Below are 27,587 nucleotides of genomic sequence, written 5' to 3' on the forward strand. Positions count from 1 at the left end.
TACATGACATAACACGAGCAATAATAAGCATGTGTGGAGTGTGACATTTCTTCAAAACCACTGCCAGTTTCATTTGCTCGCATTGCACTCACTGGACATTACTTTAGGCAACTGCAATATGCAGATAAGATATGAGTTGATGTTTTGGTAAACTCATTTGAGAGCAGAGGGAGACAGGTGTGAAAACCTCAACATGTACCTTCTGGGACTCGGCAGGCTCATCATCCAAATGATCCCACCACAGACAGACCACCAATCACAGCAATAACACAGATATCAAATGATGTAGCTACTCAATTTAATACATGTCAGATTATCAAATGTTACCCTTTATGGCGCTGTCAGCAGTTTACAGCATTTTCCATACAAAATGAGAACAGACAGGCATTTTTTTGTCATTATCAAAAATATACCAAAAAAAGAATACAATTGGCTTGTTAAAGCGTTAGCTACATTTCTATTGAGATAGATCTGGAAATATAACGTGGAATTATCTGGTGACTACATTGTAAGACCTTGTGGTCCTATAATCAACAGTCAGTTGGCAATTCGACACTATTTAATTTCCACGAGGTGCTACCGGGTGAGGGTTATAAACAAAGACTTGTAAAAAGATCCAGAATATTGCTGCCAACATACAAACAATGATAGTTTAAAAAAAAAGAAAATTAAAACACACACACACACTTTTGTAAACATACCAAATTGTAAATGGAACACATCAGTAAAAAGCAGCTGCACCTATAGTGTGACATCCCCCACAGGCTACACAGGACTCCTTACGCTCCTGTAGGTCAGACCTGCCTGCACCTTTTTAATATTTGTCTGCTGACAGTGGCCAACTGTCAACAGCAAATATTAAGAGATGCAAACATCAATCAGGAACCATAAGCTTGGATGGCAAAGGTAATTAGTTACAATATAAAACAAAGTGGCAAAAGTAACTTCTGCAGGAGAACAGATGGTATGATTGACCAGATGCACTGTGTGGATTGTTGTTGTTTGTCTAATGTATGCACCACCCACCAAGACAAATTACTCGTATGTGTATTATACCTGGCAAATTAATGGTTCTGATTCAAGCTACAGTTGTTTAGAAAAAAAAAAGGGGTGCCAAATACAAGTTTTCTCCAAAAGAAGAACAGCTTGTGTTTTTTCCTCATTAAATACTACTTCTCAATCCAGAATGTTGGAGAATCAAGGCTTCACAGAAAACTTGAAGGGTCAATTCATGGCTACAGTGCGATATATGCACATTGCTAATTTGTCTCACACCTCAACGCCAAACCCTTGTATTGCAATGAGGAGCAGGCAGCACTTCCAGGCATCCTGTCTGAGCCGACTGTCATGAGGCGCCCCATCTGTCTGTTGATCAAACAAATCAGACACCTTCCGTTATTAGCCAAGCTTATTGTCGGTGACACAAAGACGGCCACTGTGGCACATCTCTCTATTCGCGCCTCTACGCGGTCTGCTCGTAAGGGGAAACCCAATATTTACGCCCCGAGCAGCTACTGTGTTTAGGATAGCTGTAGTCCGGCGCATCAGTTAGAGGGCGAAACCTAAAGTCCTTTTCCTCCAGCAGTCACATCCCCAGCGATAAAGGGTGGCGTTCTTTGAAGTGCTCGTCGGCCTGGTGTTTACTTTGGTCTCGGGTCGGCTCGCAGGACCTCAGCGACCTGAGACCTCATCGCGCTGAGTCCGTCGCTACCAGGGCCCTCTAGTCAGTTCTTGAAGGCCCCGTAGCGGCTGGCTTTACTAATGAAGTTCTTGAGCAGGTCGTGGTCCATGTCTGCAAAGGCCTGGGTCTGCGTGACAGCCGTTAGGTGGTTGACGCAAAACTTGAAGCAGAACTCCTCCAGGTCCTAAAAATGAAGAGGGCTGTCTGGTCAGTGCTGAGGAGTATAACCGACTAGCTACTTGAGAAGGCCCCCCCCACGCCATCACGTTGTTTGACTGTGTGCCAGGGGCTATGAGCTTACCCGCGCCTCATACTTGACAGCGGCAGAGAGCAGCGTGATGGCGTTCTCCTCAGTAATGCCTCTCTTGATCGTTTCCTGGCACAGCCTCTTCAGCCTGGTCTCTCTATAGTACGTGGCCAGGTCTAGCAAGCCTGCACACGGGGGAGCAACACACCAGTGAGCGCGTTTAGGGACCTCTGCATAGACGTTAAGTGTGTATAGGACTGTGGGCCTTGTGTGGGCTTACCAACAGCATCCTCTGGTGGCAGGTTGATGGTGTCCGTGTAAAGGTACTCCAGAAAGGCTCGGTACACCAGGTAGGAGAACTGGTGAATTTCTATGGCATCCTCATCAGTTTCGTTTAGCAGTGCACGGAAATGCTCACACCTGGAGAGGGAAGCGAAGGATGCTACTGCATGAGTCACTATATCTTGCAGTAGTAAATCAAAAACAATATCCTACTTCCACAGAACGCAAACCCTGGTTTACATTAACCTGTTGTCAACGTGATTGCATCACAGTGAGCTAACGCAGGGCAGTCTGCACTTGGGGCAAATTACATTACCAGCCAATGAAAACTAAATTTGCAGGACAAAAAAAATAATGAGCCTCGAGGTTCGCTGTGATCTGTCGCGCAACTCAAGCAAGAACGCTCATGCTGTACGGAAATAAAGGGGCTGAATATATGAATAAACTGCCGATAAAGACGGAACAATATCTACCCAAATCTGAAACGCTCCAGCCTCATTTTGAAAACATTCAGATGTAGAGTGAAAGATACGTGATTAGTAGTTAAGGAGCTAAAACTTTAGATCTTTATTTCTATTCATCAGTGTTCACGATTTGTCTGAATTCTATGCGAATCGTGTTTCCTCTCCCATATCTAAAACCCACCACCAGCCCAAGAGTTTAAAACTCTGAAAAAGTATGTAGAAACAGCCAAGGTTACTGTAACATTGTAATGTCGGAATAAAAATGAAGTATATTCACATATTCCTGTCATCTAACTTAAAATTCTGTCTTAATGCACACTTCCTGCTGGCAAAGGGTGAGGCCCTTTGCCAACAACTATAGCCCACAATATCTTTCCTTCTGCATTATAAATACTGATTACCATTTTCCCTTGCTGCTAATCCTGCGCCCCCCGCCCCCAACACGGTTGAGAAAACAACTGAGTCTTAATGCTCGGAGAGCATCTCAAACATGTCATTTGCATGTGATCTTGCCAAAGCACGCGTCTTGCTCGGTTTGCATGCATCTCCGTGTGAGCGTGTGCACGAGGGCTCGACGTCGCAGACAGTCTGGCTCCTTCCTACTGACGGTGCAAAAGAGCAAGTGATTGGAACACAGAGACTTTGTGTCCAAGTGCGGTTATAAAAAGAAAAGCAGGAAACAATAAGTCTGTCTTTGCCTCCCCGTGACATTAACAGGAAAGACGAGGAAACACTGTCAAACAGACTTCAGATATATAGGCAGCATTCACTAGGTATATGTTCAAGTCATTGTCACCATTGTGTTTGCTAAAATTGTTTTTTTCTCTGGATTTTATGTCAATTAACAATGACGTAATTCTGCAAAATCAAAGAGCGTTTCTGTTCCTCTGAAAAATCCCATTGTGGTATAGCAAGCGCTTCTATTACTCATGAGCAAGCACAACCTCGGAACGTGAAAAATAGACTCATGTGACCAAAATTGAGAAGCAGGATGCTCTGGTCAGTAAGAAAGGACAATCATCTCTTAAAAACAGAGTCAAGCAAAGAAGAGAGTACAGTGGACAGACATCAGAGAGGGAAACCTGGAGAGAAAGGATGATTGTGTGCATCCAAAAGTCATTTTTAATTTGTGTTAATAAGAACCAAAATAAGAAGATAGTCGAAACGAAATAAAATAGTCTGTGTGAGCAAGTATAGCTCAAAATGCTTACACTCTGTTTTTATTTTATTTTTTCTGGGCTTCCAATTCCATTTTTAAGGAGGCTATTGCACTGAAAAATATTATTGCGAAAGCAAAAAATAATATGAAGTTGCAAAAACTAAAAGGTGAGGAAATAAGTCCCTGTTTTCTGTACCTGATTTTCAGCAGGGCTTTGTGAACATGGATACACTTCCCGTCAACCAAGAACTTCAGGTCGGAAATCTCCGGGCTGTCAAACTCCTTCTTCAGAGACTGGGCCACGGTCAGGTAGTCATCGCCATCTGGCAAGAACAAAGAAAAGTGATTTCATATTTTAAGAACGATAAATAACAAATGCTTTTATTTTTTACGCCAGTCTTTGAAACTGGGCACATGCCAAATTAAGTGTTGTTTCTATTTTACAGTCCTGTAATAATATTTCACTGTAAAGATATAACTCACTTATGTCATAATCTAAAATGACGCCTTTAGACCCTATAGACACAACGGTACACAGATCTCAGAGTCCTCAGTTTGAGTTGAGTTCAAACGAAATCAGTCGGTAAACATATGATTGTTTAATGTGCACAGGAAGCAGACTTTCCTGTTTATGTCTTAACTTCCGGGAATTTCTACCTCGGACACAAATTTGCCCAGTGTTCACCTCTGAACAGTAACGAGGTGAATGGGACAATGTCAATTAATGACGATGTTATCGGGAATCTTGGGCTCTTCTTTCGTGTTGAAAATATCTATTTCCCTATCAGACTCTTACCTACTGAGAGGAGGTGCCACGTGACCGCTGGTGTGGCGAAGCAGGCGAACACGTCGTCCGTGCTGCTGAAATGGGTGAGGTGGGGGCTGGCCACAGCCTGACCTCGACACTGACCCCACATCAGAACCTGGCCACTCTGCGTCTTGGCAGCTGACGTGTGGCTAGTGTGACATGCAGCCACCTCCACCATCCTGGTGGCAAAAAAAAAACTCAAAGTACAGCCTTCTCATGCAGGTTGTATGTGGAAATACGTCTAATAAAGAGGCAAAGAAGGCCTTCTATCCTCGACAAATAGATTTCTACAATGCGCCCTGCTTCGCGAATACTTCTCTAGAGTCAGCAATCAGTCTCTTTTTACTCTATGATGTCAAACCATTTATGTCTATGAGGCATTTAGAAGCTAAATCTCTGAGGATCTTGTCATGGGGGCTTCAGTGACCTGTTGTTGTGTCAGAGAGGTGTTAGTGCTAATTAAGGACCAGGTACTAACCTCTCCTTGTCAGTGTTTATTAGGGTGGGGAGAGCTTGGTTACTCTTGTTGCCTGTTCCCAGCTGCCCATAGGAGTTGGCTCCCCAGGCGTAAACCATCCCCTCGTCTGTGAGTGCCAATGTGTGCGCATATCCACAGGCAACCTGTGTACGCAAGGGATTAAGCTGAACGTTAACTGAAATGAATCATAAAAAAAACCAAGAGATTTACGAGTTGTATCTCACCCTCGGCTCTCACCTGGACGATGTTGACACCTTGGAGAGCAGCGATCCTGCATGGGGTCTGCTGGTTGCCATTGTTGCCCAAACCAAGCTGTCCATTGCAATTGTAGCCCCAACCATAGATCTACACACGGGGGGACACATTTAGACGATGCACACACTACATACATGGTTTTCTGCTTCTATTAGCTTGCACCTGCATATTTGAAGTAATGTAAAAATCGGACACGGTCTTCTTAGTGGAAAAAAACACAACTTCTAATGAATCTGTATGTTTCTAAAAATATATACGTATGCCCTTCAGCCAACTGCTAAAGAAATTACCTACAGGTGGCACTGATTCGCTTGTTGTTCATGCCGAGTGACGAGACCATTACCTCTCCATTGTCCAACACAGCCATAGAGCAGAGCTGACCACAGGCTATGTTCACCACCACTTTGTTCTGCAGGCAGCTGCTGACCCGCCGCGGTGTCGGCTGGTTGGCCGTGGACCCTGAACCTACTTGGCCCGAGTTGTTGTAGCCCCAAGCGAACACCTGAACACAGAGGGACATGTTCACCGACCAAAGAGACACGCAGATTACGCAGAGAGGAAACCGGACACAACTGATGACAGGTTACCTCTCCATCAATCGTGAGGGCAATGGTGTGGTGGGAGCCACAGGCAACCTCTGTCACTCTCTTGCTCAGCAGGTTGGTGGAAACCAGGGCGGGGATCAGGCCGTGGTTGGTGGTGCCGTTGCCCAGCTGGCTGTAGCCGTTATGGCCCCAAGCAAACACCTCCCCGTCTACGGAGCAGCAGGCAAACTTTCATTCATGTTGTCTCAGTGGTTAATATTTTATCATTAGATAGGAAGCAGTGGACTTCACATGATTGAGAGCAGCGTAAAGACATCAGGATAAAAAGGTATTCAGGTTACACTCATATGAATACAAGCTATTAGACTACAATAATCTATTGTAATATGTTTTAGCTCTGTTTTGTTCTAGTTAGGGGAGTTTTGATCATGTCCTGGCAGCATTGACATAAAAAAATTCTAGACATTTGCATGCATCATCTTGTCGTTTGTGACTTCATCCCCATGCATCCTGAAGATACGTTCCCTCAGGGACAAATACGAGTTGTCTGGACGCTATTACCTGCGGTAGTAATCACCACATGTGGTCCCGTTCCATAGCTTAGGGACACAATCTTCTTTCCACACAAGACATCAATCCGGCGCGGCTCTATTGTGCTTTGAAGGTCTCCGAGGCCCAAACAGCCGCTGCAGTTGGTGCCCAGAGCAAAGGCCTGCAAAGACCAAACGCCACTGATGACATTGATGACAAGAAATTATACACTCTGGTGTTTCCTTAGATATACGGACACCACAGCCAACACAACATATTTGTGGAGACAACATACTGGGAAGATGCTGAAGAACAGAAACACTTTGTTAAGCGTATTATATTCATGATTTGAAATTAGGGAGGAGTCAAAAGTGTGACACGTCATTTCACAATCTCAATGAATTGTTCAAACCTTGTTAAATTTTTATCATTGCTAATCCATCTATTATGTTTTTGATAAATTGCCTGAGAAGTCTCCAAAATGTCGGGAAGTTGCAGGGATTTTGTCTTTGTATCTAGAAAATGAGTAATTAACAGGCTTCTCAGCGCTATTCACACAGATAAAACTACACCTGCAAACAAAAAGGTAATCTTTTGGGAGATTCCACTTTCAGAAATACTTCTGATTTCCCAGAATGTTTGTATACTATATGAAATATTATAGACTTAAATACTAACTGCGCAGGCAAGGCAGAAGGATATGTACGCCTCCATTTTAAGTGAACCCATCAAAATATAAATTTTGATTTCGCCACGAGCGACTGCTCCGAAAACATAAACTGATTGGGCCATAGGGACAAACAAATGAGCATGGGTGGCAAGTTGAGACAGGGCCTTTACCTTTCCACAGGATAAAAACGGAGCTTGCTCAGGTATTAGGCCCGTGAGGCTAAAGATAGCCTCAATCTATCTGCTTATCTCTGTACCTGGAACTGCGAGCTGCAGCAGACAAAGAGAGCGAGGCCTTCGCCGCTTCTCTGTCCACTTCTAAATGGACAATAATCAAACCAATATTATGAAAACAGATTACGTCTATCAGAGTCGTGCGACACACCTTCACGTAAACAAGAGGCTTTAAGCAGCCTTGCTTAAAGCCAAAGTGTTACCTCATCATTAACTGTGACATAGAGGGCTTCATTTGCAGCACTGCCAAAGACACAAGCCTGCCGAATAAGCCGTAGTTCCTCAGGAGGAAGGAGCGCAAACACAGGCCACTTCCCCACGTCCAGCATACTGCTCAGCTGTGGATTGAAAAGAACCCCCTGTTAGACAAATGGGAAAATTAGTCATCCAGAGATTTTGATTTAAAAATACATCATTCACAAAAGCAGGAAAGGTGAAGAACGGCCTTAATGGAAATTGGAAACATTTTACCGTGTCTTCATTGCACACAAATTCCTACTGCTGCTGCTTTTAAAAATGTTACAGATGTTAAATGGCAAACATCTGACCAAAAGAAGGCCAAACTAGACGGTTTAATTAATATGACAAATGGTGACTACTCTAAACTAGAAATGAAGTGTTGTCCAGTCTGAAAGCTGAGAGGAGGTTTTCCACGTCTCAAAAGTGACCAACACAGACAACAAGTGGGCACTTAGCCCAGTTTTGTAGACAGATTAAAACATGTTTGCCTGTTAACTTAGGTAAACCCATTAACAGTGTGTTTACTCTCAGGCGGGAAGTCCAGCTCACGCTACCTCCACCCACCATATCTAAAGCCTAATGCAATATTTCCAGTTCTATGGAATGTGAAGGATGCACTCTTGTTTTTAATATACATCATCAATGTTCTCAGGGCGGTATGTATGTGATGTGTACGCAATGGAGCATATTTATCATCCCAAAAAAAGGGAAAGAGGAAAAGAGGAATAACTTCTCGGTAAAATGATGGCGTAATTCTCAGCTGATTTCGAAGCACCAAGTGCGCCAAATGTGACTATATCATAGTACAATAACTTCCAAGTGTCAAAACGCTGTTTAGATGAGCATTATATATCACGGCAATAGTCTCAATGATCATTAACAAACAGTCGGAACTTGGCATGAGCCCAGGCCTCGTGAACCCCTCCCCAGCTGCGGTCAGCCTCCACACGGCTTCTCGGAGATGTCCAACACTTAAGTTTAGATCAATAAACGCCAAAGAGGACGCACATAAACAACGCTAAATTGTTACAAAACGTTGCGTTGCAAATACTTGCTCCCTGGGTTCACCAACTTGAAACGTAAAAGGTTGCTGGTGTGCATTTATCATTAGTGGTACCCTGACTATCAAACTAAACCATCCAACACAGAAGCATGAAGCCAATCATCGGAGCAGCTGACGGTCCGAGCCGTTGACATTACCTTGCCCCGGTGTCCTAGCTAGTGATTCGTCCGCGGTGTCGTTTTCTAATCACTGAACACTGAAACATTGACACATTGCCAGACAACATGTTGGAGAATCAAGTTGCAGACGCAATCATCTCTGCGGTCTGCGGTGGATGTGTCCTCACATCAGCTGCTGTGGTTGCACCTTTTTTATAGTTAGCTTCGATCGCTACACCGCCGACTGACAAAAACACACTACTGTACTTCCTGTAGTAAGATGGTGCGTTCACGGAAGTCGGAGATGGGACACTCTAAGGTTTGACACGGGCAAATATCATCATAACCATCTATTCGTTATTTCAATCTAGTTGTAAAATTTAAATCGTTATTTGTGAAGCAGCTATCTGTAAAAAAGAAATTGAAGGAAACACAAATTATTAATGTTTTCTAATTAAAGCTCCATTACTCCCGTTTGCAAATCAAAAATGTATGAAAAAGAGCTATTCAATTAATAAAAAAAGAGTCAACAATTGCAAGTAAATAAGGTTATTGTATTATAATTTGTATCGTATTGGAATAAATGTAAACCGTTTCAACCCTGATTAATTAAATAAATATTTGATTTTGGGTAATAAGTAAATTAGAGACATTTTAATGTGTATGTACTTACATTGATATTAACATCATACCGTCTCTAACCCCTTACTAAATTATACTTTTTTAATTTTTCATGTAAACAATATTTACACTATACTCAGAGGCACCTGCTGCAAATGGTTACTTTCATGACAGTATTCACTCTTTTCTGTTTCATTATTTATCTTAATTTATCTGTTTATACCCCATATGCCTCCTCCTTTGCTTACTGAAGTCACTTTGCTTTATATTATTTTTACACATAAAGATTATGTGGTTGTCTCAAAGTCAGCATCGTGAAAATAAACATGACGAAATGTAAAACTTCTCCATGCAGCTCGTATGCTCTTTACACACACAAAAAAAATAGCCGAATGGATTCAAATTGGGACAAAAAGTGTAAAAATAGTGCCAGAGTAAAAGTCATGATGTAACCCAAAAGGGTTAAACAACATAAATAGGGCTCAAACAAAGATGCAGAATTTAACAGAGTGTGTAACAATGTGTGTAACTGTGACTGAGTTATGATATGATCATATCTGAGTCAAATGTTTTTCCTGCTCGGATAACTCGACCGATAGTGTTGTTGTTTGGCCAGTATTTATTGCTGTTCACGGAAACAAATTACAGCCTTGAGGTAATTAATAGTCCACAGTTACATGGCAATATGCAAATGGAACAAAAAACAAAACAAAAACAAAGGGATGACAAACATGCTTTACCAGTTAACTGGAACTTACAACAAACACATCACTTAAACTGTATGTAATACAAACAGCAACCAGCAGGTAGTGCAATGCATGACTTATTGTACTTGTTTATGCCAAAGGTTTACAGACTCTAATTTGAGGTGCTGGTATTTTATTTGAAGATAAATTCACAGCCTATGTGTTGGTGAATATAATGTGTGTCTTAAAAATAAACTGTGAGGTATTAATTTAAATAGTTTCACGTGCACCTGTAGACATAAGCTTAATATATTACAAATAGTGTTTGTACGTGTGTTTCTTGGGTAAAATAAAAACACTTCATTAAAATATTTCATTTTGATGCACCTCTTTTTACGTATTACTTAATATGGTTTATCTGGCTGTAAGTTGTAACAAAGGTTGTGGTTTAACAATTGATCTGCATGTCTAAATTGGTGTTTGGCACTGTTGCATACCATGGAATGTAAACCAACACTATGTGAATTTGCTTAAAAGTATCTACTGTGTGAGTATATTGTGATTGATTGATTGTCTGTGATGTTATCTGTCAAACCTAACTTCCTGGGACTTTGTGACAATCGGGAGGTAGAGCCATGTAAATGAATCGCCTATTATGCAACCACAATGTATATATTTCACATATAATGCCACACATGAGAGACCTTATGATTAATTATAAGAAAGAAAGATAGATGGATGGATGGATGGATGGATGGATGGATAGATAGATAGATAGATAGATAGATAGATAGATAGATAGATAGATAGATAGATAGATACTTATTGGTCCTTAAAATAAATATATTTTCTGTACAAGGGAGCATGGTAAAAACAAATGATCAGTACTAATACTATCCTTTGAAGGCAATATGATGCCGTGAAGGTGGACCAGCAAATTCATTAATGTGTATATTTGTCTTGTGTTTCTCTGCGAGTTGCTTGGTCAACAAACCGATCACAGACACGTCAACCTTCAGGTCTTCCTTAATTAACCCCCTGAACATGTAGGTAGACAAATTAAGTACATTTGAACCAAACGGTGTACTGACACACAACCACGATTCAAGCTGAATTTAAACAAAGTGGCAATATTATAAATGTTTCTTTTCGCTATCTTGGAATTTGGGATTCGTCATGATGTGCTGTAACACACGCATGCGCACACAGAGCCCCGTAAGCGATGGTGAAATTCCCTGACTTTTATGCGAGCAGGGTTGGATGGAAAGTTACCTCGATAAAACTGGCGACCAGGCTGACATTATCGATGCTTAGCGCCGTCTCCGTCGCTCGCTAGTGACTTCGCTCTGTTTTAGTCGTAGTCAATGCGATTGGTCGTCGTTCAAATTACGAGAAAAGCACCTCTTCGTCTTGCTAACGGTTAGCTCTGTGGCATTCGGCAGCTAACGCTAGCATGTCACATTGTGCCTTGTCTTGTGTTTATCTAGGTAGCTAGCAAGGTACCCGCCTCAGGTGTTGCAGAAGACAGCTAACGTAGCTAAACATTTCGGGAAGAGCCGCAGAGGAGTCACCACCGTGCATCGGCGTGTCAGTCGAGACTGCTGTTGCTGTTGCTGCTGCTGCGCCGACTGACAGAGTGAGTACCGCTAGCTGAATGACCCTCTTAGTTGCCGACAGTCTGTGCTACATTTCGTACGGGGGACTCGAAGTAATCTCAGGTTGTCGCTTTGTGAATTAGCTAACTAACTTCTATGTTGCGTTGCAGTTCGATAACGAGCAGCTAACGTCGTGACATAACGTTAAGCACACACACACGTACACACACACACACACACACACACACACACACACACACACACACACCTGTAGCTAGAGTAAACAGTTGTCTTGGCTGCACGGTAGCTAACCGATGTTGGGTAATTCAACGTCAGCCATTAAACTACCTCCGAACGGTGACTTTAGTGTTGCTAGCGCGACATGTTGAGCATACTTTGTAGTTGATATCACGTTACGTCGGAAGAAGGCAGAGACGGGTTTAGTCTAGTGGGTAACGGTGAAGTCAAATGAATGCACTGAATGTATAACCAGCTGTTCCACCAGGCGAAGCTGCCTGGCATAGACACACTTTTCTCCAGGTGTTCAAGGTAAACCGCCGAATTGGTTCAAACCTCGATCAAAATGAGTCGTTTCTCGTCACCGACGTTACACACGTCATTGTGACTTATTTTCCTCATTATCATGTTGTTGTCTCTTCCCTTTTTCTAAGGGTTGTTTCGGCACAGTGTCCTATTATTCCACCCGTTCGGGGGTGTTTTCCCCATCTCATCAAAACTGTAACTGAAAAACAGCTGTTGTGCGCTTATTGACTCCATTAGTCAAATATAATCGACAGTCAACAACAGATGTTGCCCCAATTTCGATGTAGAAGTATTGTTTATTGTGCTGCAGCGGGAAAGACTGTGCACAGGCTTTAGTGAAATGTAACAGCAGTGGACTTTTAACACCAGTGTCAGCTGGTGTTTTTATTAGGAGGCCATGGGGACTTCTTAATTGGTTATCATCAACTTTTACAGCCACATCTTTTCCTAGAAAAGGCACAGGAGCAAATATGGGAAAGTACCTACACTGTGTGTGGTTTCAGTGCAAGCACTCAGCCTGTAACTCTTAATACAACACAATTGTAGTACAACAAAATATGTATCACCCATTCACCCTTTTTTATTAAAAATGTATAATCAACCCTCAAATCTTGTTTTCCAATGCAAGTATCAAATGCCATTTGCAGTTTCATAAAGTGTGTGTGTGTGAACTGGGTGGTCAGGGACAAACAAAAGAACAGAAGTGTTACTTCTTCGGTCACTAACCCCTAGCTAGCTGTTGTATGAGTGTTCTTGGCAAATTATTACAGTTTTGAGCATGAATCAACGTGAAATTGCCTCGTTTTGGAGACTGATATGCCAAGTGATTGCAGTGATTAACTCGGAGGCCTAATGATACCACATGTCGGTCCTCCACTGCTAGCAATAGTTGCCTCAAAGCCATTATATTGACCATCACACAGTGAACTGACTTTGTTGTTTTAAGCTTAAGGCTGGGAGGGGCTAAAGCTAACAGATAAGCCAGATCACTGTGAGGTTTAGGGGCGCATGCGCTAGATTGTAATTAGGTTCAAGGGCACATGTTACAGTTCTCTCATGGTGTTCTGTTGTTTTTGACAATTTCTGACAGCCAGAGTTCATGTTTGTTTTTTCACAAGTGATCAGTCAGTGTGGCCTTTTTTAGTCTAATGTCATTGCAGTGTATTTCAATTATCTGTATCTTTCCTAGGCACTCTCATAGGGTTTGACTTGACTCAAGCTTTAGTTTTTTCCCTCTTGGTTGATATTCATTTGTCGATTGCTTGAATTGACTAGATATTTCATATTTGTCATTGTTTTTTATGTGAAAGATGTGAGCAGTATGCACATGTATGTGTTATGTGGCCTGAGAAATATATATATATATATATATATATATATATATATATATATATATATATATATATATATATATATATTTCAGTTGAAGGGGTTAACACTTTTTCATAATACAACAATTTCTAATTTCCTTCTCTTTTCTCATATTCTCCCCCTCATTGTTAAAACAACTTTAGTAGACACACATTCCATGTAAGTGGAGCATGCAACATGTAGCAGAGGCAAGTACCAAATGGGATTAATGGACAACATTGACTCCATGTCAATGTTGTCTATTAAAGCACTTAAGGAAATGCATCAGATCAACCTTCTCTTTGGTTTACAATCAGTTTAGTTTGTATGGAATACATTGTCTAACTTGGGCACTCAGCTCATTGATGGCATCAAAGAATATATTTTACAGTCAGCTGAACTGGGCTGCTGTACCAAAAGGCTGCCAGTGCATGACTGGCAGTGAAAAAAGTTGATATGCTATGAAATTCATTATGATGTGCTCCATATTCCCACTCAAATATAGCTAGTCACAGCATCTTTAATGCGAACGTTTAGGTTATTTGCATCCAATTGCCCAACAACTGTTTCCAAATAATATCTCCAGTGTCTTGTTATATTGTGTTGTATATTGTCACTCTGTCATGTTGTTTGCATTATAACCAAAAAGTTATAGCATCATCTATAGAAATAGGTAATCTATGTTGTAGTGCTCAGTATGATCGTATCAATTTATAGTAATCAGTGCAAATATCCACATCCATGCACCCATGTCTTCATCTAGCCATCCTTTCATCCTTCCATCCATCCATGATCCTTCATTTTCATAACCTGCTTCAATCTTAAAGCCAATAACAATAGCAATTTCTTTTCTGTTTTATTATTCAACCTGTAAAACCTAAATAAATCACACTTTTCATGGTTTTCAGAGTAAGCTTAGTTAATCATCATTTTAATATAAGCATTCACATCCTAACATTATACAAATAGGTGATAATGTGCTCACACTCTATACTAGGGGAGGGGAGAGAGGACCCACATCCTGTGGACATTCTGGGTAAATGTAGTTCTCAGCACATGTCTAATGACTAGCAAGACGATGACACCACAAGTCTTCGTGGTATACTTTGTGCATTTTCATCGATTGCAGTGTATTTGTTGCAGGAGTTCCTCTTCAGTGGTGTGAATGAGGGAGACATGGCAGACCACATCTCACCTTTGGAGTCCGGCCAGCTTCTCAGCCCTGAACTCCCAATTCTGGCCTCACCACCGCCCTCAGCCATGGTCAATGGGGAGGGCCCCCAGCAGGTAACTCAAGCCCCTCTGTCCTCATGTCTTCCTGCTATTTGTCACAGTTGCTGCATCATCAATTCTGTCATGCCCAAATTGACTTTTAGCAATCTGCCTTGTAATTACAGTTGAAGGGCTTTGTTAGAAGCAGTGCCTCTGGCTTATTCTGTCTATTGAGCTCTTTTGAACTGTTTTTCTTTTCGGTCCAAGTAGTTGAGCCTGTGATATGGGGGAGGGGGGAGCCATAACAGCTTGTGCTAACCTTTTTTGTTTGTCTGAAATATTTGTACAATTTCATGCATAACATGCAATTTCATGCATAACATGCAAAGCAATAATAGTAGTGCCTTAAAATGCACTGCATTCATGCGCTTAATTGGGATATTGAAGCAGGTTCACATAAAGCACTTAACCACGTACTTCAGTAGTCACACTCAAAGGGAGTGACATAGTGGATGGTTTGACCAGAACAGCAGGGAAACACTAGTGTGCTATTTGGCCAGATATGTTGTCCAGCAGTGGATGGAGCCAGGGTTGTGTGTGGATCAGGGAATAATAAATCAAAGTGCCTACATGTGAAGTCGCTTAATATAATCACTGTAGAAAAATCAGATGCCACTGTGCGAATTGGTTTAATTTGAATTCATATTTAACTTTTGCCTCAAATTACTCCAGCAATATTTTTAAAACAATAATCTTTTACAATCAGGCTGATGTAAACTCAATCTGAACTATTTCTGTATATTACTGTTTCTGATACATTGACAACGTTATACAACATCTTACGAAACCTTCTTCGTTTGGTGGCTTTTTTTCAGATGCTAAACAAATTATGCACATTTGGGTACGTATTGAAACAAGTACTGAAACAACCCAAACAGGCCTGCTGGCCTCCCTCGCCAATATGCTCATGCAAGATATTTCACAGGCAACAGGTGCTTGTTAGTTAGGAACCACAACTCTTTCGGTTTTGATCGCAGCCTCTGCTGTATGGGTACAGGATATGGGGTGATATCCCCCATCAACTCTTGTCAGTATCCGAGTGAGATTGAGTGGCCCTGACAAGGCAGGGGCTATTTCCCTGTCATTTTTATGGTCATCTGTTCAATTTGCTTAAGTTTCCATGACTTCCTTCTAGATGGGGTTGTACCCACAGTTATATATTTTTCGTCATTTCCTCAGGCTTATGCAGTTTGTCTAGATAAGACTCGCTAATATTAGCTCTGGCCAACAAACATGCCTTTCCAGCCATCTTGTGATTTTTTTTATTTTTTTTTCCAGTGGAAAGTCCCTCGCCTGAATCCGGCTTTGTTCACGCAGAGATCAAATTTTGCTGGTTGTGAGGGTGTTGTTCTCATGGAATTCAGTTTCCTTACCAGCTCCCACAAAGGTCACCTGATTACCTGTGCTCGTCCCCTGTCTGTGTTTACGGTTGTGTTTACATCAGAGTTAGAGGAATACAGTGCTGCTACAGCCAGTTCCTACCTGGCTCACATCATTGCCACCCTGCTGCCTCGACCAATTTGAGACACTGCATGTTCATGATTGTTGAAATGTGCCATGAGGAGGAATAACAAGTATCAGATAACACAGAGTGGGTTCTGTGGTTTTCGAACGACCGCATGATGATGTTTATGCACCAGAGGTATTAGTGTATTCCTCTGACATATCAATACCCAGATACATGATATACAGTCAGATACTGAGACAATTAATTGCTATTGATTTAACACTTTACATGATTTTATGTTTTAAATTCTACATCAAATACATTGAGGTTTGAATAGCGGTAGCTTAAAAAAAAAAATTATTAATGGCAAAATATCAATCAATAGTAAATAATCATTAATTTCAAGTAGAGAGGACCCTTTGGCAAAATATGCCTACTGTTGCATCAACAACAAAGAACAATGGGCAACAATACAAGGCCAAGCCTTTTGGGCAGCAACCATTACGCATGTGGTTTTTCAAGGAATGCTGCCAGAACTGGATATAATGCACTGCTTTCTCATGGTCAGTATCATCCATCTGTAGCCATCATTTTCAACACAGCTATATGCGTGCCCGTCCTAGCACATATAATGGCTTATTACTTCAGTTTTTACCTTTGACCGTGAGGAGCTCTGTGTGCGTGGGTAGTTGCTAATGATTGCATGGCTAGCTTGCCTTAGATCAACTTCCCCTGCAGGTAACATTAAAATATATACCGCGTGTACAAAACTATTTAGAAAGTATTTTATAGTCGCTTCATGTTTTGTATGGTTCTATTGTTTTTTTTAAATTTGCTTCATTGTTTGCAAAATCCAAAGATCTTTCTGCCTAACTGTTTACTTATTAGAAATGTGCACTAAATACCGTGGTTCTTTTATACTTTTATCCTAATATGGCACATAAGGTGACTAATTTCATGATGTCTGACTACTGATCCTGATGGGGGAGAAAAAGGCATCCGTTTTTTTGCATTATGCGATGTAGGGCTTTTTAAGGGCTTCTGTTTGCGTGTCACTGTGAATAAGATGTAGCTTATGTGTGTTGTGTGTCTGAAGAGGTGTGTAAATATCATGACAGCTGCAGAGTGAGGCGCAGGAATCACTAGAGGGGTCTGGGTCCTGACAGAGAGGCAGGACTGCGGTGACAGTGAAGAGGATTCACAGCGATGGCTGACCCCTCCTTCTCTGACCTTTTTAGTTGGAGAAGCTGCAAGAACACCTCATTCTTTGTTCTTGGTTTCTTTATCCCAGCCTCGGCTTGGTAGTAACGCTCTGCTGGACCAATTATTCTAAGTCAGAGAGGAAGCTATTGTCTCGGGGTCATTACCTGAGATGATTCCTTTTTAGAGATGGACCCCCCCCCCCCCCCCCCCCCCCCCCCAAGTCATTGCTCTTGTCGTTTGGTTTGTAGCTATATTGGTAACGGATGAATCAGTCTGTTTCTGTCAATGTTTAAGCCCAGCTAATGGCTTATGTACTTAGCTGTTGTCTGTGCTGATGGCTATGTATTTTTTTCTTCCATTTTGTTCATTACCCTTTTTTATTAGATTAAAAGCTTTTACAAAATATCCAACCTACCTATATTACACAACTGGTAAATTCACTGCATACAAACCTTCCATTTAATGTGTTCATGTTCTTTGGGCTTGTGTTACTATTCTACTGTTTTGATGGTTTTTTTTTTTATCTGTGTTTTGTAACCTGAAATACTCAGTCATGATAAAAACCTTCTTGAAAAAATGTCATAAGTTAAAAGTAGACATGGTTCATTGGCAGTTATTTTCCAAAATATATGATCGAGGGATATGACTTTTTATGTCGTGCAGTTTGCTGGGAAAACCCGGGAATCAGCCAACATTTCTGAATTTTTCAAGATCTTTCAAGACAATGCAGGACTTTATAGGGATAGCTTTGAAAGAAAAGTGGACAGTAAGTGTCATGTTTTTCTATTGGTTTGAATTCCCTTTCTATTCTAATGTTGTCAATCAAATCATGTCGTTTTTAAATCTTCTATAACATGAGCTGAGATTTACAATAGGAAAGCTGTTTACGCTGGTTGTGTGAGAGAACCCTCGGCATTGAATCGTCGTTACAAATTGAACAGGGAGCGCACCGCCGTGAGTGTGTGGTCTGCTTGTGGCTGCGTGCCATGCGTGGGCTAATGTTACTGTGGGATCTTGAGACCTCACCCCCGACTCAGCCGTCTTTATTGCTGGCCTTGTACGCTATAGCCAGACACAGGAGACAGGGACTTGGACATGTGCCCCTCACTAGTTGCCTGAGGGCTCAAGATGTTGTGACAAAAAATAAATAACGCTGCTCTGCTTGTCTCCTGGTCTGCCACAGATTTGTCTGTGAAGATGGGGGCGGGCCCAGTATTGGAGGTGGACAGTGCGTGACTCAGTGTTTTGGACATTTTCCTCCAAGCTAGTGAGACAAACCATGCCAGTATTACTGCACCAATATTGAGAACAGACCCAAGTGCTGCATATTTTATCATGCAAACCAATCAATACAAATACTGATCTAAGCTCCACTCAATAACCGTACAAGCACCGCATTGATCAAGATGGGCACTGAAGGCTTTAAGCAAACTCTAGTACAATACATCAACTGTCAGCATTTATGTTCACTTTTGTAGAACATGGTGCCTTTACATATTGAGTAAACAGGCATAATATTAATCAAACGGAAACTTATCAGAACGTTCTGTTAGCTTAAAATGGCAATTTGTCCTCATAGTATAACTAATAATTCAAAATGACTAAATAAGTAGTGGTGGTAAATATATTTAATTACGTATGAAATGTGTTCACATCATGTTTATAACGCAATCAATTGCTTCTTTTTTTGCACTAAAATGACAAATTTGTATTAATTTCAAATTCTAAAATTTGAAATCCATATCTCGTCTTCTGTCTTTTACTGCTAACAATCTGGCCGGATGAAACAAGACAAACCTGGGAGCAAAATATCTGTAAAAAAAAAAGAGTAAAACATACATTTATGGAGGAGCACATAAGGCTTTGTCAGTAAAAATGTCCAAATGTGAAACTACCTTGACTTTTCCCTAGACTCCCCAAACAAAGAGATCAAGCTAGAAGGACCTTAGCAACGAGGCTGATCTGGATCCCAAGGACAACTCTGACATTCGTTTAAAGTACCTTAACTTAATGATGAGAGATTCCTCTGAAAGGACTACACTCGGTACAGCACTTCACAAGTCTGTGCTATGTGGTAGAAGAGCCAGATGGAAGGCTCTCCTGAGGAGGAGGGAAAAAAACAAAAAAAAAACATGCCTGGAGTTTAGAGAAATTCATGTGAAATTTTGAGAGGGCAAGAACCAAAAGATAATGTGGTCTGATATAACACAAAGTCAGCTGTATTGGAGAGCTCAGTAACGGGTCTATAATAACCTATCATCTATCTGACACCAGCTCCACTGTGAAGAATGGTGGTGGTAGCATCAGACTGGAGGGTTCTTTGGAGAAGTCAAAAACAGGCAAAGTCACAAGTACTATCTTCCTATAGCCTCCTTACTTATTGGACAATGATCCGAACCATGCAGCCAGGTCAATACTGGAGGGACTTTATTTATTTATTTTTATAATCCATCTTATTTAAAATGAGTTCAGTGATGTGATGTCAAATTGAGAAAGAAGCAGAGGCTTGACAAAGTCCAGCTGTACCAAACTAATGAAGACACAACGGCCTATACAGACTTCTATGTCAGTGGTTGAATATTTACTGAAAACAATAAAATGGCATCACACAATTTTAAACGTGTAACACTAATTTTGCTAAGAAGATACTACTCATATCTACAAGGACCTGCTGCTGCAGCATGGACACCTCATTGGAAAGGTTATAGTCTCCCCTACTTTCCTGTCTCCAGGTAATCCTGGAGGGTGGAGGATCATCAAATTGCCTTGAATTATCATTGTGCATGTGAGCATATGCCATCAGCTGCAGGGAAACCGGGTTGGTTCCTGGCTAGTTCCGCCACTGGCAGGATTTTCCCTGTGTTATTTGGCTCCTGTTTCCTGTCCACCCAGCTGCTAGTTCACATCAACGCACAGTAAACAATTAGGAGGAACAAATAGTGAGAAACCCGAGCTCTGAGTCACCAACGTCTGAGAAAAACGTCAGAGCTAACAGCCATGAAAGCACAGAGCTGGCCTTTTCGCCTGGGTAATAAAACACAGCAGTGGCTACCATAATTGATCCACACTCTTATTGCACAGGGGTTTATAATTTACAATGGTGGGAATAATATCTTTGCAGTATCCAAGCACCTTTTCTATTAGTCTATGCACTTCCAAATGAAGTCCTCGTCCAGTTTGTGATGGCAGCTGTACATTCAGTGACAGTCATCCTATAGCAGGGCCATGGCTTGAGCAGAGCTTGACTGTATTTGACAGTAGCACTGTAAATTCAGCTTTTGAAGTTTATCAGAGCTGAGCCTCAGGGGATTTGAAAGTTTGGTTTGGGACTAGTGGTGCAACAGATCATAAAACTCACGGTTTGGATCTGAGTCACAGATCGGATCAGCACAAAATACGAAAGATAGCAAATATAACTTTTAGAGATCCCTGATCATGATTGTAGACAATGCTACACAAATACTGGAAACGGTAGTGGTTTTGCCTCTTGAATGTCTAACATTAGGAACCAATCCTTTTGAAATCCAAAGCAAAATAGTTAAGGCAATATTAGCAGTCCAAGCCTAAAATAATACCTATCCATCTATATTCTAAACCCTTATCACATCACACACAACGGAACAATATTTTGCAGTTGTAACTTTGAAAGTAAAAAAACAATCGCAACACCATTTTTGACACAACCTCATTCCAATTTCACAATTTTTTTTGTCACATTATTTGTCACATTTGTGTCCTTGGGAATGCCAGCAAGGAGCAAAAAAATGTGCTTGCTGCAACAGGTGCTTGATTTTGTGTTGCCAAGTTGAAGGCTTATTTGATCTATCTAGTTGCTGAGGGTGCTGACAGCCATCTTAACTGTCTACAGTTCAATAAATATAATCTCAGTAGATGATTTACCAAGGCTTTGCTGTGGTCACTGTCAAATTTGATTGCATTTGACTATTTATTTTTTATTTATAGTTTTTCCCTGCCAAAAAGACAGAAAAGCTACATGTTTGGTTTATTTCTGAATGTATTTTAGACGTATAAAAAAATAAAATGAGCCTAAAGGGTGCATGATTATCACTAAAGAATAACTCCTTATTTCATCAGATTCTCAGCATCACGACCGTAAAAGATTTTTGATTTGATCAATGCAAAGTCTAGCCTGTTATTAGTGTTTTCTTAGCAGTCTCCTTCCAAAATATATTTTGACATCATATTGCCCTAATTCGCTAAAAATAATGCTGATCATTGCTGCTAGTCTTATTACTCTAATTCTTTAAATTCCAGCTTTTTTTCTCTCTCCATTTTTAGGATTTAATATTGTGGAGGATGTGCCATAGGTGTACCCCTTGCGCATCAGTATCAGTGACGCAGAATATCTGTTAACTTGGCACATGCTGATCAAGTGACGAGCACTGTCTCTTTAAGGAACGATCCATTGAGAATGAATGAGGACAGATGTTACAGAAGCACTGAATACTTGTGAGTTCTTGTTTATTGTGTCGCTGTACAAATTATGACTCTGTTTTGACTGTCGGTGGGCTGCTTTGTGATCTTTGAAGACGGTGGAGAACTCAAGTGTGCGATTGTTGCTGAACGCAGGAGCTCTGAAATTGAACTCCCACCACCTCATCTCCTCCCACATCGATCGGAGTATTAAGAGAGGGTGTATGGCATGTCGCTCTGTGAATGGGAGAGAGAGCCAGAGAGAGTATGAGGGGGAGGGAGAGAAGCGGGGGGAGGGAGTGGGACTGTAGCGTAGTCGTACATGTCAGCCTCAGAGGCTGCGTGGGTCGCTCAGCTCCCTCACGCCATTGTTGTTGTTGTGAAAAAAGGCAGAACAAAGGACTCCCCACGCTATGGAACCCCTATACCTTTGCCAGCTTAGCTGTGTTACGATCACGCCCTGATGGAGTGCTATATAAATTAACCACATTACGGAGCCGTTAACGGAGCTGGCGCACAGTCGGTGACAGAGAAGAGAAGGGAACTGAATAGCAAACCGAGGCATCGTCCCTCTCATATTTCGTTCCGTTTTCTTGGGTTTATCCGCCTCCTTTTTCCAGAGAGTGGACACTGCTGATAAGGTTTCAATCCCTTCTCTGAAGGTCTGGCGCGGACATCGGCGCGGCTTATTTGTTGAAGGGGTTGCTGTGGATACTGACGGTAGGGAGGCTGCACTGGAGCCAGAGGCAAGAGTGAACAAGCCGCCCTGCTGCAGAGAGTGCCGCTATGGAGCAGATGAGGCTGAACCACGCTAAGCAAGCATGAGATTTACGCCACACTTTCTGTGAAGGCTACATCCAGCGCAAGAGACCAAGCCCCATCCGCCTACATTGCTCCTGCTGCACTTCTTGCCTATCACCAGTTTCTCCCTGGATTTCGTGCAGGAGTTGATGGAAGTGGAGGGTGTAAGGGATCAGCTCAGCCAGATGTGTTAGCATCGCAGGTCATGTGATTTTCTGATGAGGGTTGGGTAAAGTGGTGGAGGGTCTGGTAGACCCTAGAGCATCTTTTTTTTTTTTTTTCTCTCTGACCGCGTGAATAGCGACACCTGAATGAGAAAAAGCAATGCGGGCAACAGTAAGTAGGAGTCACATCTTTTGCAATGAATGTATCTGTATTGATTCCAATGTTACGTCCACTGAGAGGATTACATTGGTAAAGGGAGGAATCATAGCTGGGGTGTTTGCTTCACAAAGGGGGTGGACTGCAAAACATACACGCACACCTGTCTGTGAAGTGCTGAGACTTTGATTCAATTAAATGCACATCTCGCCCCCCCCTCCCCCTCAAATCTACACTTGCTGCTGACGCTGCCTGTGTGGGTGTGTATGAACATGTGTGTGTGTGTGTGTGTGTGTGTGTGTGTGTGTGTGTGTGTGTGTGTGTGTGTGTGTGTGTGTGTGTGGGGCAGTCAAAGGGCTCTTTCCGCTCCCTGCTGAGCACATGAATGGGAGCAGTGTCAGAGATGGAGGTGCTGATGATTTCTGTGCTTGAGGAGAGCCGTAGCCAAAGCCCTTTGCCAGGGGAGTGTAGATTCTATGACACCGAATTCCACAAGAATGAGGTAACTCGCGCCCACACAAAGTGCTGGACAACTAAAACCCTATTTGCGTGTGTGTTCTTTTTGGAGATAAGAGAAGGAAGAATCTCTGACGTATAACTGAATGGAAAAAATGATGTATAACAATTATATTGTTTGTCTTTAGTTTTATTTGACAGCAGACAAAAGAAAGCGACATTGTCAGGAATGTTAAATGGTTTGAAAAGTTTGTTCTGTGGACATAATGCACCTGTTTTTCTGAGGCTTATTCTTGTTATTTTCCGAAGTCTTTTGAGATGACAGAAGCAGCATGACTCAGTGTAGGGTAGCAGTGTGTACCCGATATTTCCAATAGTCATGTTGAACTCTATGAATAGGATGACTAGGATATGAACAGTTTAGAGTTTGTGAGGTTTATAGTTAAAGATCGAAAAATGCTTGTTCAGCCTGATGACTCAAGAACAGGGAAGTTGTTTTGCTCTAGGTATGGGTAGCAGGAGTTCAGTTTTCAACAACAATCACAAATCCTTTGATGACTTTTATGTTTGAAATATTAGCCCAATCGATATGTTTTAGGCATGGAGGCTAATTGTTAATTTTCTATGTTTTAAAAATGGGTTGAAATAAGAATCTCCTCAGATTAATTTTTTTTTTCCTGCTTGCAACATCCGTTTAATGTTCCTCAAATTTACAGGTTGTTGTTGTTTTTATATCATATTTACAGAAAGGAAAATTACACAGTTTTGTAAATACTCATAAAAGTGAATGCATTGCATTACCACATTGAAAGTTATCAAGTTAAACATTCAACCTTTTCATCTCATTGATTTACAAAATGAGCAGCCGTTTAATTATATTGGGTTGTCACCCAAACCATAATTTAATTATTTTAAAATGTTTTAATCATTAATCATGATTAGCTGGTGAGGTGTTTTTTTTTTAATGCATTTTTCTAGAGGCAAGGGTTGCATGCCAAACTGATATGTTTCTCTTTGTCGCCTTCAGTTATTGGTTTATTAAAGTCATCCACAAAATCTTTTAATATGTTTTGTGCAACCAAAATGACCAAAAATGCACATTTGATGTGAGGTTGAAACTGCATGTATTATACTGTACTGCTTATGAGAAAACAATCTCACACTCTATGGATGATATTGGCAGTGAAAAACTGGTGGAGAACATGAGCTTATTGATTGTGTGTGTGTGTTACACTCAACAATCCCTTTCTCTCTCTCTCACTCACACACACACACACACACACACACCCCGTTGTCCAGGTATGGCAGTGATTATTGGTGTTAACACTTTAGTCTCCCATGTGGAAAAAAAAAGAAGAAGCTTTTACTCCCACCAGATTTAATGAATGCTTATCCCAGCAGCTAAATTGATGACCAAAGTCAACACTGGAGAAAAGTGTGCCCCCTCTTTAGCCCCCGCAGTCTGTCGGTCTTCCTCTCGCTTAATTTCTTCTGTTGACTCCGTTGCCACAATCTGTTTTGTACTGAAAACAATTGGTGCGATAGAAACCTAAGTTTTCTTTGTCCTTATTTTAAGCAAGCTGTAAGGACTTGCCCAACTGTGGGCAGCTTTGTGTGTTTTGGTTCTTGATGCTGTGTTATTTCTGTTGCTGGTACCTGCCTCTTCCAAACGTTTTCCCCACTGATTTTCAAAGTAGAACAAGTGTGGAAGTTAACTTGGACAGTCCAATGAAATGTTGCTTGTGTTTCTCCACAGGTAATCCTGGTGCAGGTAAACCCAGGGGAGTCCTTCACTATTCGACGAGAGGATGGTCAATTTCAGTGTATCACAGGTAAGACAGCTGTTCTGTTATTGCGTTTGCAATTTCAGTGTAATTTTGAATTAAAATATGTCTGAAAAGCCAGTGGTAAAAAATGAATTAACGCCTTTGTGCAGAAGGAGAAAAATGTAAATAAATACAATGTGTTTTAGCTTTGAAGAAACAAAACGGGTTTAATGGATGTAATGAAATCAGAGTCCATTTTTAGAGCTCACTCTTGCCACAACGTTTTAATATGGTTTGATCGTTTTTTTTATACAGTTCAGCTGTCTCATATCATATAGTTTGGATATGTCAATTCCAAAAGCAACAAGATGAACACAATTATTTGATCAATGTTTCATTCAAGTTATAGCATCACCGTCTGAACATAAAGACATGCAACAATGTGCACAGGCTCATTGCATTTAACAGTACCAGTAATTGTCAGAGCTTTTTGCTGCAAGAGTAGGGCAAAGCACTACTGCTCCAGCAGAGAGTGCTCGAGTGAGAGCAGACAACAATATTGAGTAGGAGTTTCAGGGCATTGTGACCGCAAGACAAATGCCTTCTTGGCTACACTCTTCACAGGGCTGCCTCCAGGAAATGTATGGCTGATTTAAAACTGCTTAGCACTCTGCTTCTACTATCTATGGAAAGGTATATCATGATAATGTGCAAATAAACAAACGTGCCAAACCTCAAAAAGGTCTTCACAGGTGCAAAACATTATTTTGCTAATTTCTTTCATGGAAATTAGTTTTGAATCTTTAATTTGTTCACCTGTAAAAATGCACACCCATTCAAAGAGATTGTGTTTCAAGATAATGTTTGACAAATTATCACTTTTTCAAGCTCTTTAAAACTAGAGCTGTTTTACTGTCCATTTGTATTTGGCAGATGAATTAAACATAATCTACACATGAGATTGCGAAAAGCTCTTGCTGCTAAAAGCAAATTTCATGTAGGCGCTTAAAATCACACTGACAAGTTATAAAAGGCGTATCAGTATAATCTGATGAACATAGCTAGATATTTGCTTTAACCTCTTTATTTCCAGTAATCACCATTTTTCAGTGTGTGCAGTGAAAAGGGAAGGGGCTTGGCCAAGATGCATTGACGTATTTTTACAGGAATGTCAAGAGGATGACAGTTATGTCTCACAGCTCCCAGGCTGCTCAGTGCAAAGAAAAGTACGGCTGGAAAAATTCTGTTATTTAAGTGCATCAATATGAAATACACAGAGCTGATGAAGCTACATAATGTGGATTGACATTACACTTGTTAGTATGCATGTTGTAACTGCACAAAAAGTAGTTAAATTAAATATGAAAAGAAATTCTAGCATGATAAATACAGGGCTGCTATAGATGTAGAGGGAAAACGCACAATACGCTTCCTGACATCATCTTCATTCTTTAGTTCAGGAACTGGGATGTTTTGTGCACACAAATGCACTTTCTTTGGTTTTTATTTAGTACTTCCTGTAGTACATCTCATCAGCTTTGCTCCCCGAATATGATTTTGCATATGCGGCTCTGCTCTGGCTAATTTGACAGATGATAAAATGTCAAATGAAACTGTGCGCCTCTATACTTTCATAATGTAGCATAAGCATATCGTATGGTTGCAGTGTGTTGGAAGAGGAGTTGGGGCTGAAAGGCCGTGTTTGAGTAAGATGTGTTACACATTCTTATTTGTCCTGATGGCAGTCATTTCCTTCTCCTCAATTGTTTGTGATTGCACTGGCTTTGTGACCGCAACAATGAAGTCTGGCTCCAACACGTCGCTGACATTGTGAACGGAAGACAGCTGGAGTAGTAGGAGGTAGAGCTGCAGGGCCACAATTGTAAATGATTATGATAAAATATTGTTACCCGGGGAAAACAGATCAGAAAATGATTTGCTTTGTTTTGTTATGCTCTGTGGACATCCCTCCGCGTATTGACATTTCTGTAAGATAACTGCCTCTTTTTTTTCTGTTAAATGTTCGATTTGATAAAGAAAGATAAAGGATGTCGGCAAAATGAAGGTTTGTGAGTGAATAATTATTGCTACCCTTTGTGGCCACAGTAGGCAGGCGCTCGACATTTCAGCATAAATTTAATGACCCATGTATAGACTTGTGCTGATTATCGCACTTGTATTTCTTGACAGTAGCCTTTGACTATGTCTTGTGACATACATGAATTACAATGAGACAATAGGCTCGTGCAAGGCCTCAGGCATCCAGGTTTGGATGACAAAGGAGCAAAAGCAGTCCTAAAAAAGCCATCATACGGTTCCCTAAAGCAGGGGCTCTTCT

General features: G+C 41.1%; 2 protein-coding genes across 3 annotated transcripts in view; one reads left to right on the top strand and one right to left on the bottom strand.

Annotated features, from left to right (window-relative positions):
- Positions 1-284: 284 nt before the first annotated feature.
- On the bottom strand, positions 285-7,682 carry rcbtb2 (regulator of chromosome condensation (RCC1) and BTB (POZ) domain containing protein 2; the record flags this gene model as incomplete). 2 transcript variants are annotated; one of them, XM_079225310.1, is made up of 11 exons in its annotated part: positions 285-1,865; positions 1,983-2,113; positions 2,209-2,348; positions 4,030-4,156; positions 4,630-4,820; positions 5,120-5,262; positions 5,357-5,464; positions 5,718-5,876; positions 5,962-6,128; positions 6,481-6,631; positions 7,557-7,682. In XM_079225310.1, 11 exons carry the CDS (start codon positions 7,680-7,682, stop codon positions 1,725-1,727), a joined length of 1,584 nt encoding a protein of 527 aa, XP_079081436.1. In that variant the 3' UTR covers positions 285-1,724. The 2 variants fall into 2 exon arrangements, with proteins under 2 accessions (XP_079081436.1, XP_079081435.1); XM_079225309.1 differs by having other exon boundaries at positions 4,630-4,851; positions 5,109-5,262.
- Positions 7,683-11,586: 3,904 nt separating this feature from the next.
- fndc3a (fibronectin type III domain containing 3A) overlaps positions 11,587-27,587 on the top strand; it is a 41,964-nt gene continuing 25,963 nt past the window's right edge. The window contains exons 1-3 of the mRNA XM_079225135.1: positions 11,587-11,697; positions 14,693-14,836; positions 25,240-25,315. Of these exons, the coding sequence (XP_079081261.1) occupies positions 14,726-14,836; positions 25,240-25,315 (187 nt within the window). The 5' untranslated portion in view covers positions 11,587-11,697; positions 14,693-14,725. The remainder of the gene's footprint in view (positions 11,698-14,692; positions 14,837-25,239; positions 25,316-27,587) is intronic.

This window comes from Taurulus bubalis (genome assembly GCF_910589615.1).
Source record: "Taurulus bubalis genome assembly, chromosome: 10".
Taxonomy (NCBI): domain Eukaryota; kingdom Metazoa; phylum Chordata; class Actinopteri; order Perciformes; family Cottidae; genus Taurulus; species Taurulus bubalis.